Source organism: Topomyia yanbarensis, chromosome 3, assembly GCF_030247195.1.
Source record: "Topomyia yanbarensis strain Yona2022 chromosome 3, ASM3024719v1, whole genome shotgun sequence".
NCBI lineage: Eukaryota > Metazoa > Arthropoda > Insecta > Diptera > Culicidae > Topomyia > Topomyia yanbarensis.
Genome location: NC_080672.1, coordinates 348,519,219 through 348,541,439, shown reverse-complemented (window position 1 = coordinate 348,541,439; position 22,221 = coordinate 348,519,219). Strand labels below are relative to the sequence as shown.

At 41.1% G+C, this 22,221-nt stretch overlaps 1 protein-coding gene and 1 long non-coding RNA gene across 2 annotated transcripts in view; both read left to right on the top strand.

Moving 5' to 3' along the window:
• Positions 1-799: 799 nt before the first annotated feature.
• Positions 800-22,221, top strand: part of LOC131690230 (clavesin-1-like) — a 35,457-nt gene continuing 14,035 nt past the window's right edge. The window contains exon 1 of the mRNA XM_058975821.1: positions 800-1,017. Coding sequence (XP_058831804.1) covers position 1,017 — 1 coding nt within the window. The 5' untranslated portion in view covers positions 800-1,016. The remainder of the gene's footprint in view (positions 1,018-22,221) is intronic.
• LOC131690231 (uncharacterized) lies at positions 13,133-13,719 on the top strand. The gene is made up of 3 exons (XR_009305536.1): positions 13,133-13,458; positions 13,532-13,600; positions 13,654-13,719. It is a non-coding gene; the product is annotated as an uncharacterized LOC131690231 (long non-coding RNA).

Genomic DNA, 22,221 nt, shown 5'->3' with positions numbered 1-22,221 from the left:
GAGTCAAATACTCCTACACGCGGCAATATGAACCAATTGACAAAAAAATCCTCTCTGGTAGGGGCTTGAACATTCGACAACTCACTTCTAAGATCAGTGTCTTAGATCCTGTACCATCAGACGGGGATTCCAAATGATTAAATACGAATCGATTCAAATAAACTAGTGTACTTGTTTAGCAAAAAATTATTTCACCGCCACTGCCATTTCGAATTTTAACATCAGAGCATAAAAAGCTCCCAGTGACCGGTATTCAAATTAGCTTGGCTTGGAACTTGTTTTTCGAGTTGGTGAAATGCTGATGAACTTCGCCGCGTGTAGGACATCTTTCTTTTCAAAGTGACAAACAATTTTCGGACCAATCGCCAAAAGTTGCAAAACGGGTGAGTGACGCTTAATCATCACTACGCTGAAAGGGGCAGAATATCCAAGTTCAAATATCCCGTCGACTCCAACACCGTTAGATATTGGTAACATTGGCTTGGTGATAACTTTCCAAGCATGCGGCCATAATCCATATCGAACCATTTTTGGATGGGTCAATTTCTAGCACACGACTCGAACGCCGCTAAGCGACGAACCCAAACTCGTCGTTTTCGCAGTCGTTGTTGTACCCACACAACCGCATGTTGAAGCTGTATGCAACGAAATCCAACGTGCGTACGCGATCACACCATGGAGTGAAGTGAAAGACCACGTGCCGCCAAATAGAGAAGAAGGAGAAACAAAACTGGCATCACCGCGAGGTGGGGAGTCGATCGGTTTGCGCCCAGCAATGCTGAAAGCTTTCGAGTCCACCAGTCCAGCAGTCAGTTTGGATTTATCCATCTCGAAATTCGGTAGTGTTTGAGCTTCGCGACGCGACGCGTTCCCCGTTTTCTTCTGTTAAGGATTTCTACTCGGAGGATCCGGACCCCAGCAGGAGCTAGTAACCAGCCCAGAAAGGAGCAAAGCAGCCCCCATCCATTTTTCCAACACATCATTGCATAGCAAATCGAAGGGATTCACAGTTTAAAAGTGAGTTTTAACCATAGTTATTATCGAGTGAGATCATTATTCCACCCACAAAGCATTGCTAAAAGAGAAAGTGATCATACAGTGTTCGATGGGATGAAAGATGAAAGTCAATAAACTGTTTCCACGGAATGGACTGCATGGTGCAATTTAATCAAAAGCCACGAGAAGAGAGAAAAATGGGTGGAACAATTACCGAAACCGGGAAACTTTGGCAGAAAGTGCGGTTTCTTTCTTTCACCAATTTGTGTATCCATTATGGCCAATATACCGGACACCTGCATTCACCAAATTGGAATGATGTTTGTCGGTCAGTGGAACGGAAGACGACCGGCTGAACTCATTTGAATGCAGAAATTTTTGGTTGGTTCGGGAACAGACACGTGAAAAATGTACTCTACCTAAGTGCATCCTGCTAGCTGAACATTAAGTGCTAGCAAGCTGAGTTGCGACAATTTGACCTTTGGCTGTGGGCTGGATGAAGTGCCGAGATTGTTTATGTTTGGTAAACGGCCGAATGATTGATTTTTTTTTAGCTTAAACTTTAGTTGAAGAACGGATCTTTTTATACTACTCGACGTTAAGGTCAATTTTAAATGCATTGCAAGAAAAACTATGTGCCTGGATAAATTTATATTTCCTTATTTTTCAATATTTCGTAGCAGTTGGAAGCCAAAAAAATTTGGTTTTCGTTAAAACCTTAGCTAATTTGTTATTGTAAAAATATAAATAACATGAAAACAAGTTGTTCTCAAATTTGTGAACAAAGTCCCATTACTTCTAGAACAATCAAGTTTTTACATTACGAAAACAGGACCGTGAACAAAAATCATATGTTTTATATATCTAATATGTTTAATTTTTCCACTCTAACGCCAGCAAATAGTGGCTCGACTAAAAACAAAAGGGAACTTTGTCGATAAAATATGCTGTTTTCATTCTATTTTGGTACGCTGAATTCGTTTTTGATATTATAACATTAAAATTTTTTTTAACTATTCATTAGGGTGGCTCAAAAGTATTTATTTTGTCGAAACTGTTCTTAGAAATTCTAAAGCCAAAAATTTTTTTAATAATTTTTGTGCACTGAATCGTTTTAAACTTAGAAAAAAACCTTAATTACTCATTAGGGTGGCTTACAAATGATTATTATGTCGTGAAGGTTTATACGTTTATTTAAAGAACAGTTTGTGCTTCGAATTTCTATTAGGATATTTAAATATATTTGAAATTGACTTTAACGCTTATTGGGGTGGCTCAAAAATAATTATTTTGTCCTCATAGCCCAATTTCGCGTTTTTTAGAAGTTTGGGTAAAGCGAATTGATCAAAGCTTTTGTATATATTCAATAACATTCCGTAATTTTACTATGCAAACATATCGCCAAGCGACTCGGTTGCGAAACTTTTTATAGAACGTCCCCGGGGAAAACACGATTTGCGGTATTAATTTCCATTCCGATTTATTTCAAACTTTGCATACACATTCTATGTAAAAAGTACCTGATCCCTACGATGACTTTTCGAGACAATTTTGCGATTCAGGGGTTTTTTTACTCATTTGAAATAAAAGTTGTTATTTTTCACGAAAAATTCCGCCATTTTATTTAGTGTCTTGTAACAGAAAACATATTTTTAGTATGTATTATCTCAGTTTTGGAACTGTTTTTACTAATAACTTTTCATAATTACATAATTCAGTTTCCAGTGACTATCTCAAGTCATCAGAATTAATATATTTAATAAATAATTTTTAAGTCCCTCACGAAACAAAATCCTGGTTACGGGCCTGTTACAACACCTCTATTATAGAATAATCGGAAGAATTTATTAGTATATATGCTCCTTCCTAAAGCGTTGTATTAATTTCCGATGGTTAGAAACTAAAAAAAGAACTTCAAAAGATGCGAGCGAAGCTTGTTTCTGTTTGACTGCCGCTCATGACAAATTTCGCGCTAAATCGTATTCAGAGTTGGCAGCACCCTCTCAGATTTTAATGAAACTTTCTGTACATGAAGACTTTGCCACAAAAAGCCACTTTGCATACTTTGTTTTCCCAAAAATGATCTAGACTGTCTTTTGAAAAGGGTCGAATTTTCTTTACCAATTTTTTTCAAATGTCTACAAAGAAAATTTGTGGGAGTGATTATCACAAAATTAGTCAAATTTTTGAATGAAAATATTGAAAAAAATCTTCCTCGACTCTTACACTGAAAAAAATCGATTTTAAAAATTTAAAGGTGATATGCAAAAAAAAACATCTTTGATTTGGATGAAATTTTGTTCCAAGATAGGTACCGTAAACCGGGGTGACATTGATCACTTTTCGAAGTAATCATTACATATTTTTAGACGCAACACATTTTTAACAAGTTTAATATTTTTAAACCATGTACTGATGTTTGGAGAATAAGATTGGATGGTTTTACCTGAAATTGTCCGTTTACAGCTATTTTTTAAAAAATGATTTCAAGTTGAAGTCCGTTTTCGTGTTCCGGGGTGACTTTGATAACCTGCATGTTCACCCACATTAAGTTATTGATGTCAATTTTTTTCATTCAAATGTTTGTTTAAACTAATTATGGAAAGATACTCATTGTTAAATAGATGTTAATTAGTATTATACAAAGTATTTCAATGTACTGTAAAATTTGAGTAACCAAAATTCGTATAATTTGTGTCCAACTAGAATAAAAGATTCTGGAAACCTTTAAAACTGCTAAAATTGTTTTGTTTCAGTGTTTAATCAATGTACAAAAAGTTTCATCCTTTTCAACACGTTGGAATATTGAACAATAAAAAAATGAATTTTAGCTTAAAATAATTTGAAATAATTGCCATTGTGAAACTAAAATTTATTGAAAATAAACAAGCTCTTAAAACTAAATTTAGCATATCCCAATATAAAGGAAAATAAAAACTCGCTTGTAATTTATTACTCTTGCTCAAATCTGAGATTTATTTGTTTTATAAAAAATAGACACTTTACGAAGCTTCGTAAAAATCAGGTAAAGTCAGATTTCGGTTTTTTGTAGTTTTTGTATCCAAAAACCGAACAATATACTCAAAAAGTATAGCAAATCAGTATTTTATAAGTTTAGAGTAAAAATCATTTCGAATTAAAATGATTCGGTAGACTATTCTGGTTTAATAAGCAATCTACGAAAAAAGTTTCGAGTGATCAAAGTCACCCCGATGATCAAAATCACCCCGGTTTACGGTAATTATGCTACCTACCTACCGTCTAAAATTCCCTTTCGAGAAAAAAAAGTTAATGGAAAAAACTTTTCCTTGTCCAAACTAAATTATTTTCCAGTGTATTTTAATTAAGGGTCTATAACCCAGAGACCAGAACCTAAAATCCCGAGGAGAAAACTGCAGACTCCAGATTCCATAGCCCAGAGTCCAGGGTCCCGAGGAGAGAGAGAGAACAGAACCCAAAATACTGAGGCGAGTCTAGAGTCCAGAATCCAGAGTTGAGTGTCGAGAATGCAGAGTCCAGAGCCCATGGCGCAGCGATCAGAACCCCGAGTTCCGAAGACAGAGCTCAGAATCCAGAGTTCCGAGTGCAGAGTTCAGAGTCCAAACCGTAGAGTTCAGAGCACAGAGTCCAAAATTCCAGAATCAAGACCCAGAGCCCATGGCTCAAAGACCACAGTCTACAGTCCAGAGTTCATAGCACAGAATCACGAGGCGAGAGCTCAGAATCCAGAGCTAAGAATGCAGAGCTCAGTGTTCAGAGTGCAGAGAACAGAGTCAAGAACCCTGGGTCCAGAGTTCAGGGTCCTCAACCCAAATTACTGTGGACAGAGTCCAGAGCTCTAAGACCAGAATCCAGAGCCCGAAGTACTTAACCCAAAATACTGAGGCAAGAGTTCAGTCTCCAGAATCCAGCGTGAGGAGCAGGGATGCATGAAGCACAGCACGAGAGCCTAACACGAGCTGAGCGGCCGCTTTGAACGAACCAAAAGCAATAAGCACTGACACCGCTCGTGCTAGGTAACCTTCGTGCTCGAGCTGCAGGATTCGAACAGCTTGCACAACGAGTTAGCACGATGAGCTAGCTCGGTAAACTGGCACGAGCAAGCTCAGTGAGCTAGCTCAGTGAGCTAGCGCGAGCTAACTCAATGAGCTGACACGGTAAGCTTGTCCGATGAGCTAGAACGGTACAGTAGTGTAAGCTATGGAACGAAAGAATAGGACAAAGCAAGAAATATCCGTTGGGAAATGTGCGACAGGTTGCTAAAAATACGATGCAGGCATCATTACTCACACAAACGCATTGTTTTTTATTCTACTTTGCTATAGCTAAGCTATAGCTCCGTGCAGCGTGCTAACTATCACCGTGCTAGCGAGAGCTGTCGCTCATTGGTGCTCGTGCTACTTGCTAACTCTAGCTCATCGAAAACCAGCACAAGCACTAGCTCAATGAATTTAGCTCTGACACATTATGAGCCAGTGCACAGGAATAGGACACTGAGCAGCACCGTTCTTGTGCATGCCTGGTGAGGAGTGCAGCATCAAGAGTTCAAAGTCTAGAATCTAGAGCTCAGAGTCCAGTGACGAGAATCCTGAGACCAGAGTTCAGAGTCCAGAGACCAGAGTCCTCAACCCAAAATACTGAGCCCAGTGTCTCGAGTCCAGAGCACAGAGCCCTACACCAGAAAAAAATCTGAGAGGGTGCTGCCAACATGTGTTCGAGTTGGCGCGACATTCGTCTTATTCCAGTCGCAAATCTTGAATTATATATTTGTGAAATTAGTTTGACGGTAGGTGTTTGAAGGCGACATAGCGAGCATCTAATCAGGAGACTGTGTATTAAGACCAGTATACTGATGAGGCAGTTTTTGGGAGCTATGACCTGATTGTTGCGTTGTAGATTACTGTGCAAACCATTGGATTTGAATTTCCCGTCCAAGCGCCGTTACAATAGTCCGGCTATGTACCAAATATTACCTACCCCTACCTGTTTACAAATGCGTGTGAGACAAAGATGCTCTTATTATCTATTACCGATGAAAATTTATATACATTAATTTGCTAGCTGCTAAGTAAATCTGTAGCACTCCATCTTCTCGTTTTAACCATACACATTGAACTCAGTCGGACCAAATATGATCTTCTTTCGGATCAAAGATAATCCGCTAATTAATCTAAAGATTTCGAAAGAAGTGACTTAGAAATATTCAGCCTTGGCAGATCTCGAAAGTTCACCCAGGTAAGCTCCGAATTATGATTTTTTTGTTTCTATTATAGAGGTTTTAACCTTAGGATCATTCACTTCATTTTTCGAGCTAGAAAACCCTGTGCAAAAAAAACTCAATTTGAGGGGTCGAAAGCCAGGTAAATTGCGTATAAGGCAATCAATTTACCAACAACGCTAAGTCCTCCCTTTAATTGTGATATTTTGTCTAAAGCAAGTAAATGACGTTAGTGAGGACGAGGTAAGGGGCCATGCATAAATGACGTAGCATTTTGGGGGGTAGGGAGGATATACCAAATTTGTGACGAAGTGTGACGAGGGGGAGGGTAGGGTTAGAAGTTGTGCGACGTAGCATTAAGTTTAAAACCCATTGTTTAGAGAAAACAATTTAATGATGTTCCATTCCCAAGAGAAATGAATTTAAATTCAAACAAATTACTTTTGATGCGGTTTTTCATAAGGTAAATTTTACGATTCGCGGAATTACAAGTTCGCAAAAATACGAAAAGATTTTGTATGCAGATTTAACTTGCTACATTAGTTAGCTAATGTTGCTAACCAGTAGACTTCGTTTGGAAGCTGAATTAAATTTTCACTTCGGATTCAACCAAACAAAATTTAGTAATTTAGATGAACGTATGCTTCTTAGAATCATTGGCAGCTGCAGGATTGTGAACTGAGAGAACTTCTCTTCATGCTCCCCTTGACATATAAAATTGAAAACAAAACTATCAACACTATATTTGTGATGAAATGGGCTTATGTTGCACGCAATTTGCTGTTATAATGAAAATGTTGATAAAAGTCGTCAAACATTTTGAAAGCACATGTATATAAAATAATTGAAAAACATGTAATTTTTTTTCATCACCCGGGCGCTTTGCATGGGACGAGGGGGATGGGGTAGGTAAATGCTACGTTATTTACGAGGGGGAGGTTAGAATTTTGTGACCAAATGCTACGAGGGGGGAGGGAGGGGTAAAAAATCACCAAAAAAAGCTACGTCATTTGTGTACGGCCCCTAAGTAATACCGCGTCTATGTGTCCACTCACAAATTGAAATCAATGGTGTGATTTGAGTTTGTATACTGAAACACAGAGATGACTGTTTGAAGCACCGTTTGCTTCATTGAATGGTAATCGCATTAGACGGAACAAAAGTGTGTGTGTCCTTATAAACTTGTATTTGGCGGGGCATTTTCCGCATTGCACTAAATAGAAGAAAATGTGCAATTTTGGAAATTAGTCTCGGTGTGACAAGTATGACTCTTGCATTGGGATTGTGAAAAAGTGTACCTATTGTGGGGAGAGTCTATACCATGTCCCGTGTACAAACAGCGCCCGAGGAATCTGTAGCGTTCTTTTAGAAGACGCTCTAGACACTCTTTGACAAAATACTAACAAACTCCTAGTCAAGCGTGATGTCTTACAAGAAAAGAAGCTCATTTTAAGCTGATGAGAAGTAATGAAATTGAAACATTTGATTTGGCTTAGCAGGCCAATGCAAGATGCACTAGGCGCTAGCTTAGTCCGTTAACTAAGTTAGTGTCGGATTTTGATGAGACGAAGTCGAAGCGCAAATTCCATAACTAATTCAATTGTAGGTTTTGTGACTTTCACGCGCACAGATGGTTTTAAGTAACTTTGTTGTTAATGGAGAAAATATAGTTTGTACCAAAATTGTTCTCCACTAAGGAGAAATATAGCATAGTGCAAAATTTAGAATACAAGCAATTGTAAAAACGGTCTAAATCTAGATATTCAAATATTTGTTTGATAAATGTTTGAAACAAAAAAAGATAAATTAAATATCCAAAGTAATAGAATAGTTCGGTTGTTTGTTTGTTTATTAAGGTTTCAACCCCAAGGCTCCTTCGCCTTTTTGATTTCGTATACAATTCAAAGATTACAGTTCATAAAATAATAGTAAAAAATAATCAAATATTATTGCTGCCTTTCTGGGCGCACTGCTTTCCGCTTCTCGTGTTTATCTTCTTTCTTGGTGGTGAGCAATGGTCAGGTTTACCCGGCTGGATGTTGTTGGCTCGAATCAAAACTTGTCGAAAGTAAACAAAGTTCATTTCATGTCGTCAACCTGGCGCCCAGGTGGTGAAATCAACGGAGTGCTGGAGCGTTGCCAAAAAAATTTTATTTCCAGATTAAATTTTACTAAACTTCCCAGTTTAACTCAGCCGGAATGCTGGCTGGTTCTAATTCGTATTCCGGCTCCTGTGACACAACCGATTCAAGTTAGAATGTTCAAGGGGTACCATTTCGATGCGGCCTAGCCGCATAACCGAGGCCTAGAAACCGAAGCGGCGCAAAGCCGCTGAGGATCCGCCGGGCGAGGTGGCCACCGACCCGCCGTCGGAAGCAAGCGAACCTGTGACCCACTCGTTTGCCCGACTTACTCAAACATAGGGGCTATTCCTAGTTTAAGTCCGACTGAGCGGTAGCGAAGTCGGACAGCACGCGTAAAAGCGATGTGGCGTAGCCACATTGGTTGCTGGACACAAAATAAAATTGGCAACGCTAGTAAAATGTAAACACAAATGAACACTCCGGATGAACCTATCGTCAATTGACATTTCGACGAGTTTTGATTCGAGCCAATAATATGGGCCCGGTTTACCTACTGTAGCTTGCTGCTCAGTCCGTCTGCCCTCTCCTTCGCTCATGTTTACGTCCATGTCTTCATCGTGGGAGCTTTGTTCGTCGCTGTTAGATTCTTGGTGCTCTTTGCGTTTTCGTATGACTCTGGTATCTGGTATGATACCGTGGAATATTGTTTGTCCGGCATGCATTTTTTGACCGGCTGTCTGTGGTGTATCAGTAGATGTCGAAGGCTGTTAGGTGGTGTGGGTTGTAGTAGATGAATTTTCTTTAGTTGATTTGGCACATGGCTTTCCGTAGTGTGCCGTTTTGTTACAAAACTGACACGTGGGCGCCTGTCCAGGGTATGTGCAAAGGGTTCTTTGTATGTAGTTAACACCTTGCGATGATCTGACCTCGAATGTTAAATAAGACGGTATAGGTTGGTTCCGTCGCATTCAACCCGAACACCGTTGGGAATGCCAGGAAAAAAGTTTCTCCATGTGTCGTTAAAGACTGATTTCACTTCTCCATACTTCGACATGAATCTTTTAATATATTCCGTGCCAGTACGAGGTGCCAGATCATGGAGTTTTATTTCAGTTAGATCGAGATCCATATACACGGGGATCTTGGTTTTGACGTTTTCATATTCGACGACATGTTGCATGTTGTTCTTTGCTACGAAGCTTTCTGCCTCGGCTAAGGAGTTGAACGTTATTAGTACTACATTCCTGGTGTGGTGAAGCTGGACGTGTTAAACCTCTGTAAGATCAAGTTCCATTTTCACCTTGACCAACTGTTCCACCTCGCGCACTGAAGGTTTGCGAAAAATCAATCGCGATTGTGTTCTCCCGTAATGGGCGAAATTTATTTTGTTGTTGTTGCATTTCACTCGAAGTTAGGTGCAACGGAACTTTCCTGTGTCTATATGTACACGTTAGAACGGCGCGGCGCGGATAGTATTTTTTGTTTGTGTGCTGTTCGCAAGCGGCGCGCTATTTGGCTTCTGATCTGTACGAGATGAGGAAGCAGACTGAATAGAATAGTTATCATTTGACATCGCCATTTAGTTTTAACAATAGCAATCATTTTTATAGAAGCAGAAAACATGATTTCAAAGAATAAGTAGCTTTCAAAGAAAGGTACATTTTTATTAAGGTTCATGAAACTTTGGTTGAACGCTTGGTAGTATACACAGGAGAAAAAAATATGTCATGTTTGTCACCGGTTTACCCATATAAAACCTTTACTATACTCTAAAACAAGAATATCAGTCGATATATTAGATTACCATGCTTCAAATTATGCAAAGTTGCAAGCAATCGAACTAGCTGAACGGTGCTTCTGAAAAAGTATCTGCGGGTTTTTTCGCTATACAGTTGCTTTGCGAGCCCCAGTAATGCATGCTAGTGTGACAAAAACAGAACTATTTCAAAAGCACCATTCAAATAGGTTGATATTTTTTCCAGCAATTATTTTGCATTATTTGAAACATAATTATATAGAAAATCGATTTATATTCTTCTTCTAGAGTTTAATGAAGATTTTATATGAACAAACCGGTTGCTGAACACATTTCTTCCTACGCATAGTAGTTCTGATACACGCTCACCTAAAGTCTCTTGAACCTTATGAATATGATTGAAACTTATTAATTTTTATTTCTCAGCATATCTTGCTGTTATTGTTGCACATAAAAATATAGGTGCTGTGATTTTCGATAACAATATCATAAATTTCTAATTACACTTGTTGCAAACCCAACTTATTTAGTTCATTATTTTTAAAGAACAAGTGCAACTGAAGCAATAAAATAAACAAATAAATAAATACCGCTGCCACCTAATGCGGATACGTCACATCGTTTTTATTCGTGTGCTACCAAACTTTGCTATGCTCAGTTGAACCTAAACTAAACTATATCCCCCAAATTTCAGTGAATCGCACAAACGAGTGGTACCCAGGTTTGCTTGCGAGGGGCCTCTGGCTCCGACGACGGGTCTAGCTTTACGCCGTTACGCTTTCTTGGCTTCGAATGTGCGGCCAAATCATATCACACTAGCTACACTAACTCAAGTAACAGTAAGCATTGGTCTATTGCATCATATAGGCATTAAAATATCACTAATATGGCATTAAAACCCTGTACCTGAATTTGCAATGCAATGCAGTTCGGTTTTCAATTGAATATTATTTCAAAGTACTGTACGCCAGGTAATTCTTGGATAACCATAACCACTCCTGCCATTCATTACTCATTTTTATAGTAAAATGCATAATGTATGTGGAAAATATCCATAACAAAAGAACACCTTTTGAAGCAAACAGATCATAAGACCAGCACATCAGGAAGCTAAGAAATGATCATGAGATAAATTTAAATGCGCAACTCAACTCAATTATGTAGCCAGTCGATGAACCTCGGAGAACTGCATAAACATTTTTTTCTCTCCATTTTTTATAAGGAAAGTGAGCAACATGAATATGCGATTTTTCCGTTTTTATATGCCATTTTCCGAAATTCATTTGCTTTTTTTTTTGTTTCATCGAGTAACTACAAGTCGAATCTTTATAAATGGAACTGAATTTCTTGACCAGACAAGTTTACCAAGAGTTATCATATCCGCCGTGGCGCTCCTCGCCGTGGAAATGGTTGGACTTTTACTCTCTGCGTGACTGAAAAATACTTTTTTGAATGAATTGTTGCCTAGCCATCAAAATCGCAAAACGAAACTACTTTCGGTTGGAGCATTTTGCACCAGACGCACCCCTTAACAATTTTTTGGCGATCAGGGTATTTTTCGGTCTCTTTTCGGGCATCACACAAACCCTTATCAAATGAATAACGGTGATCGAAGTTCTAATAGTTTCCCTACAGTTGTACACAACTATGTTATATTTCATGAATAGTGAATAATATTTTTAATTTTGATAAAGTTCACGTGAAAATTTCAAGATCATGTGCACAGTTGCATGAAAGTCAAAAAGATAGATCGTGGACAATATACTATGAACTAATACAACATGACTATGTGACAAATACACTAGGAATCATGAACCAGTTCACGGAACGCGAGTTCTGTCAAATTGTTCACCTAAAAATGTAATAATTATGCACAAAATTGCATACTCCAATGACTATATCATGAAAGTGGAGACGCATTTTATGATTTGTGAAATATTTGACGAGCACGAAAGGTGAATCGTGACTAATGAATGAAGCCATCGTGAGGGATGAATGGAACAATGAATAATATTCACGAGAAAATAACAAGACTTTTAATTTTGTGAATTATCTCACAACCACGAAAACCCAGCCAGCCTTTTTGATGTCATATCCCAGATGCAGCTGAATAATACGTATTTATATACCACCAAAACAGTCGCACTAAATGCACAAAAAACGGCACATGCGTACCAATCTGGAGGCGATATACGTACACATCTATTGAAATTGACGATTTCTGTCAACAATATACACATTAAGCGCGATCATTATTAGTATTAAACCGATTCTAGGCAATATATTTACGATTGCATAAGCGATAAAATCTCACATTACATACCATATCCTTAAATAGTATACGATTCAAGAACACGTAACGTATACGATTAACTCTGATTCGTCGGTAAAGAAGGTCAAATTATAAAAAACAGTAATCGGGAACATCAATCATCTCCAGCCAGAGTTAAAAATAGTCGAAGCTCTTTTTTGATGCCTGAAACTGAACCTGACGCGACTCGCGGTGAATAGAAAAAATATTCATTCACATATCCATCCTTATTCATTCAGTTGAATATCGTACAATATATTCATTTCAGTAATTATCTAGAAATGTTTTCAAATGCCAGTAAAGTCGCATCGTGTAATAATCGGAGACGAATGAAAATCTGTATGGATGAATGGGCGGTTTGTTTGTTTGACGTTTTCAGCTGCGCCACTGAATATTGAAAATGAATGCGCCTGGCTATGATCAATTTTCATTCAATGAATTTGAATATTTTTAACTCTGTTTCCAGCATAATGAAACACGCAAAAAGGCGGGGTCTGAGAAGAAAAAACGAACACGCTGATTGTATGAATCGATGCCAAACCAACCGTACAGAGGAATAGTGGGATTCGAACCTGCGACGATTGGATTGTAGAGCAGGACTTAACACAGAACTATTTTAATTATCCCGCCTTTTTTGTTATTAATTTGGGTTAGGTGTATGGCTTTGCAGTCTAATTTTTAAGCAAAAACAAACTATTTTGTCTTCATCCGACGTTTCGGTCCGTTTGGGACCTTTTTCAAGGATTCGATAATTGTCAACGCAGAAACCGTCGAGCTAGCAACACTGCCTGGCAAAGGCAACGCGTCAGCGTCAAAGCAAAGCAGCAACAGTTAAGCGTCGCGTCAATGGGTGACAGTCGTCATTTGACATCAGTCGAATAACGTCATCAAACTGTCAGCGACCAGACCACATTGCTTCTGGCAGTTCCTTTTCCTTACTGAAGCTCAGCGCGAACGGCAGCAAATAAAGTTGATGGTGAAAATTGAAGCATTGATAGAGAAGTATAGTAAGATTAGTAAAGATCAATTAAATTAGAAAAGGTGAAAGATAGGAGAGTAGAGAAGGAAGTCGTGGAGTACCTGTAAAAAAGAGGTGAGTTAACCTGAAAAGAGAAGAAAATATTATAATATTAAAATATTATATTATATTATTATAAACTTGTTAGACAGGAAAATCTCAAGCTGTAAATCGCTACAGCTAAATAGGGCGCAAGGAAGGAACAGCCCACCAAATTGTAAGTGTTAATTAAGGTACCAAAACTTTCACTAATTTCAAATTAAATTTTAGTTGAAGCCTATTAAAAAGTTCGCTATCAAAACGGTCTTTTCCTGCGCCCTACAACCTCGACAATCTTCAAAATTTGTTTAATTTTCAGCACTTTGCTAGTTCAGTCCTGTTCTCGTTCACGGCTAATGTGGAATAATTCACTCTCTACGTGGGCCTCCAAAGGCTCCAGCATCGAATGCATTAGTGGCGGAGAATCACACCCACCGTCTTCTGACTTCGTCGACGCTGTTTCGGATAATTCCCGTGATCCTACATGGAAGCGACGTCTCGATTGATACCTTTGCATTCTTGGACGAGGGATCAGATCTGACACTAATGGAACATGATCTGGCTGTATCGTTGGGTCTGAAAGGTAGCCCTCAGCCTTTGTGTCTACGCTGGACGGGAAACACTTCCCGCATGGAAAAGGAATCGCAACGCATCACTTTCGAGATCGCAGGTGAAGGACAGCACAAACGGCACAAGATAGTGAACGCAAGAACGGTTCAATGTCTCAATCTGCCGAGTCAGAGTTTCCAGGTGGAAGAAGCAGCGACAAAACACGCCCACCTTAGGGGGATTCCGGTTAGCAGCTACCATAACGCAAAGCCTAAGATCCTCATAGGAATCGACAACCTACGACTTGCGCTACCACTTAAAGTAAGAGAGGGCGATGGTACCGGTCCGATAGCTGCGAGAACCAGATTGGGCTGGTGTGTCTACGGCCCGCGAGAAAGCGGTGACACCGAAGCTTATAATTTCCACGTAAGCAGATGCGATTGCGACGAAGAACTTCACGATACGGTGAAGCAGTTTTTTGCCATCGAAGAAGCAGGCGTGCGCCCGTCAAACATTCCAATGTCTAAGGAAGAACAACGAGCGCTAACCATCCTGGAAACTACAACCCGACGAGTAGAGAACCGTTTCGAAACGGGTTTGTTGTGGAAAGAAGACAATGTAGAATTCCCGAACAGCTACACGATGGCGGTACGTCGTCTAGAATGTCTCGAACGCAGAATGGATCGCGATCCGCTGCTAAAAGAGAACCTCCATCGACAGATGTGCGAATACGAGGCAAAGGGTTACGCGCACAGGGCTACGAAAGCGGAGATAGATGCAGCGGACCCAAGAAGGGTATGGTACCTCCCGGTGGGAGCGGTAATAAACCCTAAGAAACCAGGAAAGGTCCGAGTTATTTGGGATGCAGCCGCCAAAGTCGATGGAGTCTCACTTAACAGCGCTCTTCTCAAAGGTCCGGATCAACTCTCGTCACTTCCAGCCGTGCTATTCCGCTTTCGACAGTATGGGGTGGCGGTCAGCTCGGATATTCAGGAAATGTTCCACCAAATTCGTATCCGAGAGGAAGATAAGAATTCCCAGCGCTTCTTGTGGCGCGCTTGTCCATCGGCGAAACCTACGATCTACTTGATGGATGTCGCTACCTTCGGGAGCACCTGTTCACCAGCTTCGGCACAATTCGTCAAAAATCGGAACGCAGTACAGCACGCTGAACTGTTTCCTGAGGCATCGAAAGCGATCGTCCACGATCACTACGTTGACGATTACCTGTCGAGTTTCGGATCCGTAGAAGAGGCGACAAAGGTAGCAAACGACGTGCGATACATTCACGGCCAAGGAGGCTTCAAATTGCACAACTGGCGATCAAATAGCGGCACGGTCCTCGAGCAACTGGGCGAAGTACCAGATGGAACTGAGAAGCAACTGAACCTGATCGACGGGTCGACAACCGAGAGAGTGCTCGGTATGCTTTGGAGCCCATCATCCGATGAACTGAGTTTCTCTACTCAAATGAGCGACGAGGTACAAACACTGATTCGCATGGTAACCCGACCGACGAAGAGGCAGATTCTACGTTGCGTCATGACGTTGTTTGATCCACTGGGGTTACTCTCGCCGTTTATCATCCACGGAAAGGTCTTGATCCACGACCTGTGGCGCGAAGGCACGGATTGGGACGAACAAGTAGGCGATTTAGTCTATGCGAAGTGGCAGAGGTGGATCGAGATGATCAACCATATCGCAGAGATCCGAATTCCCAGATGTTACTTCCCCAACGCCACGAGAAGGACCTACCTCAGGGCTGAAATGCATGTGTTTGTCGACGCAAGCGAAGTAGCCTATTCGTGCGCTATCTACTTACGCACCTTCAACGAACACGGTAAACCACAGTGCAGCTTAGTAGCGGCAAAATCAAAGGTCGCCCCCCTGAAACCGTGGTCTATTCCCAGGCTGGAACTGCAGGCGTGTGTACTGGGCGTACGGTGGTCAAAATTTGTCAAGGAAAACCTCGACGTCCCGGTTTCCAAAACGGTTTTCTGGACCGATTCCAGAACGGCGCTATCCTGGATTAATGCTGACCCTCGAAACTATCGACAGTTCGTGTCCTGTAGAGTAGGTGAGATACTTGAGCATACTTCGGTAAGCGACTGGAGATGGGTGCCTTCCAAATCCAATCCAGCGGACGAAGCAACGAAATGGGGTAGTGGACCGTACTTCAACCACGACAGCAAGTGGTTCCAAGGACCGCATTTCCTGAATCTCCTGGAAGCAGATTGGACCTGTCGCAAGGAACCGGTGATGGTTACCGTGGAAGAAATGCGTGTATCGACACTACATCACAGTTCGTTTGAACCAACGATCGATTTCGACCGATTCTCTTCCTGGAACAGGTTGCAACGTGCGACCGCATACGTTCTCCGTTTTCTGCACAATGTATCGAAGAAACAGCCACGATATAGTGGACAGCTACAACAGTCGGAACTGAAGGCTGCTGAAGAAGTCATCTTCAAGTTGGTGCAACGTGAACAATACCCGGACGAAGTTGCAGCGCTGTCAAACAAAGCGCCCAATGAGACCGGTCAAGAAGTCATCGGGAAAAACAGTTGCATCTACCAAATGATGCCGAAGCTGGACGAGAAGGGTTTGCTACGTGAACAGGGTCGAATCGCGGCAGTTAAGAACGTCGCCTACAACGTGCGCCATCCCGTGATTCTACCGAGAAGGCATCGCGTCACGGAACTTCTGGTGCATCGATTCCACCGCAACTTTCGCCATGGCAATGCTGAAACGGTCGTTAACGAAGTTCGACAATTGTACGCTATCCCGAGGCTTCGATTGGTGGTCAAAAAAGTGGGCAGAGAATGCCCGTCCTGCAAAATACGGCGAACCAGACCAATGATCCCTCCAATGGCACCACTGCCATCTGCCCGCTTAGCCCATCACGAGCGAGCTTTCACCTACACAGGGGTGGATTATTTCGGACCATTGCTGGTGAAGTTGGGGCGATCCAATGTAAAGCGATGGGTCGCACTGTTCACCTGCCTAACGATTCGTGCCGTACACCTAGAAATCGCCTACACACTATCAACAGAGTCCTGTATTTCGTGCGTCCGCCGATTCGTTGGACGGCGCGGGCCACCTGCCGAGTTTTTCAGCGACAACGGAACGAATTTCCAAGGAGCCGATCGAGTACTGCAGCACCAGATAAGCCAGGGACTGTCCGCAACGTTTACCAGTGCAAACACGAAGTGGAACTTCATACCACCAGGAGCGCCACACATGGGCGGAGCGTGGGAACGCCTAGTACAGTCCGTTAAAGCTGCAATGAAAGAAGCGTATTCCGAGGGGAAGCTTGACGACGAGGGGTTGCAGACGTTGGTCGTGGAGGCTGAAAGTGTCGTAAACTCAAGGCCTCTGACGTATCTGCCATTGGAGAGCGAGGAGACCGAGGCCCTCACCCCGAACCACTTCCTGTTGTTAAGTTCGAATGGGATGAAGCAAATGAACGACGAAGATGAAGGACCGAGACAGATCAGCGAATCAGTTCGGTGTCGAATCCTGGGGGATTCCTGGGAGCACATCCAGCATCAGCTAGATGTATTCTGGGGGCGCTGGTTGGTGGAATATCTGCCGGTGATCCGCCGGCAACCGAAATGGTTCAGCGAGACACCATCATTGAAACCAGGCGACCTGGTGATGGTCGCGGAGCCGACGAGACGGAGTGGCTGGGAGCGAGGCCGAATAGTTTGCCTGAAGCAGCATGCGGACGGCAGACATCGACGAGCGGTCGTGAAGATAGGCGACAAGATCTGTGTTCGACCGGTGTCGCGGTTGGCCTTGCTCGACGTCAAGAGGAGTGGAGCTCCGGCAGACTCCGGACTACACCCGGGGGAGACTGTCAACGCAGAAACCGTCGAGCTAGCAACACTGCCTGGCAAAGGCAACGCGTCAGCGTCAAAGCAAAGCAGCAACAGTTAAGCGTCGCGTCAATGGGTGACAGTCGTCATTTGACATCAGTCGAATAACGTCATCAAACTGTCAGCGACCAGACCACATTGCTTCTGGCAGTTCCTTTTCCTTACTGAAGCTCAGCGCGAACGGCAGCAAATAAAGTTGATGGTGAAAATTGAAGCATTGATAGAGAAGTATAGTAAGATTAGTAAAGATCAATTAAATTAGAAAAGGTGAAAGATAGGAGAGTAGAGAAGGAAGTCGTGGAGTACCTGTAAAAAAGAGGTGAGTTAACCTGAAAAGAGAAGAAAATATTATAATATTAAAATATTATATTATATTATTATAAACTTGTTAGACAGGAAAATCTCAAGCTGTAAATCGCTACAGCTAAATAGGGCGCAAGGAAGGAACAGCCCACCAAATTGTAAGTGTTAATTAAGGTACCAAAACTTTCACTAATTTCAAATTAAATTTTAGTTGAAGCCTATTAAAAAGTTCGCTATCAAAACGGTCTTTTCCTGCGCCCTACAACCTCGACAATAATTGTTGTTTTGTTGTCAGATCTGTTGTTGTACAACAATGGATTGTCATATGGTTTTTCAGGATCATCTGTTCCGATCGTGTAAAGTTTTATCGGGATCGAAATGCTCGTCTTTTCCTCTGAATTCGAAGTTAGCAGTTAGCTGAAAGATATTAACTGAACCGAATTCAGAGGAAAAGACGAGCATTTCGATCCCGATAAAACTTTACACGATCGGAACAGATGATCCTGAAAAACCATATGACAATCCATTGTTGTACAACAACAGATCTGACAACAAAACAACAATTATCGAATCCTTGAAAAAGGTCCCAAACGGACCGAAACGTCGGATGAAGACAAAATAGTTTGTTTTTTCTTAAAAATTAGACTGCAAAGCCATACACCTAACCTAAAAATTGGAAACAGTCGACTCCAGTTCAAAGTTATTTATTTGAACATATGCTTCCCAAGTAATTTTATGCAAAGTATCCCCAATAGATGCGACCACTTTCGCCCGTCTTTCAGGCAGTAAATGCATTCCTTTGTAGAAAACATCTGGATCTTTAAACTTGACCCAATTTTCTAGCCACATTTCGATGTTTTCAGCAGATGCGAACATTTCGCCAGAAAGCGTAGACTGCATAGATCGAAACAACTAAAAATCTTAAAGGGCGATGTCTGGGGAGTACGGCGGGTGCACTTAGATTTCCCATTTAATTCCTTCTAGATAGCTTTTCACGGGTTTTGCTAGATAGTTTTTGACAGGTTTGCTTGGGGTCTGGCGCTGCCATGTAACAGAATTAATTTTTCGTGTCTATCGTTCCATTCTGGCATTTTTTCTAGCTCTGTTTAAACGTATAAGCTGCAGTCGGTTGCGATCTCCGGTGATTGTTTCGGACGGTTTAAGAACTTCGTAATACACAACTCCTTTTTGTTACCACCAAATGCACAACATAATCTTCGAACTATGGATATTTCGTTTCGGTACTGATCGACCGGGTTCTCCTGGTATAGTCCATGACCTAGGTCGCTTAGGGTTGTCGTAGTAGATCCATTTTTCATCACCAGTATAGTTCCAGCTTATTTGCCACATAATGATTCTGATGATTTCAAAAGGGTTGTATCATACTGTGGCAGAAATGGGTTTCCATTCTTAGTCGGCAGTGATGCAAATGCCCACCACATCAATATCTCTCTGATATGTACCATACCCATTGCGTGTAAGTCTTTACCAACCGTTGATTTATCAACATTTAATGTATTTGACAGTTCCTCGAGCATCCGGCATGGCTCTTCACTAAGTAATTATTTTAGCTGGGAATTTCTGTGGGGCTCCCTCGCGTTCTTTATTGCTAACTTCAAAATCGCCACTTTTAAATCGCCGAAACCTTCCTTACAGGTTGTGCCTTTAACAACCGTGGCTGAAGTCCACAAAACAAACAAATATCGCCACAAATTAAAGCGTTAGGGGCTATTGAGATAACAGAACGACAACACTCCCGAAGAGATATTGTTGGCCTAAACCAATTTAGGTTTGTAATCTTTCGCAGTGTTTTTTTTTTTGAAACCATTTTTCAGTCTATAACCCTTTTTCGCTAGAAATTTAAAAGATCGTTCGTCGGTACTGCAAAACTACTGCTGTATTTTCTCTGTATTCGACTTGGTTCATAGAAAACTCTATAGCTCTTTATTTCACTGGATTAGAAACAATAGCATAGGTTTAGCTCCCTCTACATAGCATAGGTTCATCTATGTATTTTGAACCAAAAATCCGAATGTGTCATTGCATTATTAAAGAACAGCTACAGAAGTGGCAGGGCCATTAGAAACAGGTTTAAAATGTTACAGACTACTCTTTTATCTTCTACTAGTAGGAGTCGAGCTTAGGCAACATGGCTACGAATCGTTCAAGTCTACCAGCATGTCTCACGGCAAAGACAGACTTGTCTCTCTTTACCATGACAATCGATGAATGAGAAATGCCGTAAAATTACCTCTGATTTAATTTACTAGTCTCCTAGCTTTTCCAACCACTGCCCTCCGAGGGTCGAAAGGTATGCTATGCGAGGGTTTTGGTATGCTATGCGAGCCAACTTAAATGCCTCCGACCCGTCCCTACATCTACGATTCCAAGCTCTTCTACATAACTTATTAAGTGTGGTAAGTTCGGTATTCCATCAAGGGGCTTCTCACATAACTCGAAGCGGACAAGCCTTTCGATATGCTGCTACTATGAGTGAGCTTGTTTAACCCATTATATCCCAGGGGTTTCAAAAAGTGAGCCAAATGCAGTGATATCTTCAATTCCATCAAAAAATGTTTCAAAGATTATGGGAAAAATAAAATCGCCGCTTAAAATGGGTTTGAGAATGAAAATATCTCGTGCAAAAAATTTCGTACGATTAAATAAAAACAACCAATTTTAAGTTGTTTCACATATTTCTTCGGATTTTCTGATAAACAACACTTCTTTTATACCTGTGGGAACGTTTTGTCACATAATGGAATTATTAGAACGAATTCCAACAATAAAATCTAATTAAATGTATTGCTTACTTTTCAGCCGCCATTTGTCCCTACTATACACGGTTCAAAAATGTAAATAAAATTACAAAAAATGGCAGCAGTCTTGTTTCACAATAAAATATGAGGTGTAAAGATCCCATTAGTGCAATAATAAAGCAATTAGATGCCAAAATTCTACAGTAAATACACGTTAAACGATGGATAATTCTGCGTATGAAATTTCATACGCTAGGATATAATGGGTTAATTCACAATTCCATCCAAGTCACTTGACAGCGCCGGTGATTGAGTGGTAAGCGTGACCGCTACCCATCCCACTTGGTCTGGGTTCAATACCAGCAGAGGTCGTTGAGATTTTTCAGAGGTGAAAAAATCTGTGGTCACGTCTTCCTTCGAAAGGGAAGTAAAGCCGTTTATATCCAAGTCACTTGGACATTCAAACGTTGGAAAATACACCCGAATCCTACGCGTCAAGCTTTCTTCGGAGAGGTCCCAGTTGATAGATTTGGGATTACGATGTATGACGATAACTAGCGAAACGCTTAAATAATCAAAGACGATGTACTTATGATCAGATAATGACGGTTCGAGCTCATCGGATACAAGCCAGTTTGTCAACCATGCGTAATATTGTCAGAGCAGAGAGTTATATCTAACACCTCTTCTCTGCCAGATCATGCAAATGTCGGGCAAGTTTCTACATTAAGTATTCTGCCCACAATCACAAATCAGTCCCATAAAGGTAGAAAATTCAATAGAAATTTTAATATTCCATCAATTCGATGCCTCTCAAGTTGATATCTGAGTTGCTCCAAATTATATGGTGGGCATTTGCATCACTGCCGATTAAGAGTGGAAACCCATTTCTGCCACAGTATGAAACAACCAATTTGAAATTATCAGAAGGTGATAGTTCATTATGCGCAAATAAGCCGAACAATGGACGTACTTTCTGTTTATGTTATAAACAGTCAAATTGACTGCGATAGCAGAAATATCTCGAGTTGTGCGTTATAAGATATGCGTGAATAGCAGTAGTCGCAAGTGTACATGTACGAGGCATTTCACGTGGATCTATTAAAAAATTCAAACATTTTTCGTCTTTTTTCGCAAAAAGGTATGTAACCCCTTAAGTAACAACTCACAATGTCGTAATATCTCAAAGAAGTTACGGCGAACCTCGCATGATTCATTGGCCCTTTCAACCTGGTTATGACTAGGAGTTCTCTTTCTTGAGTTTTAGTCGAGACTTCTGAAGTTCAAGAAAGGCAGTTTTTCCGAAAATC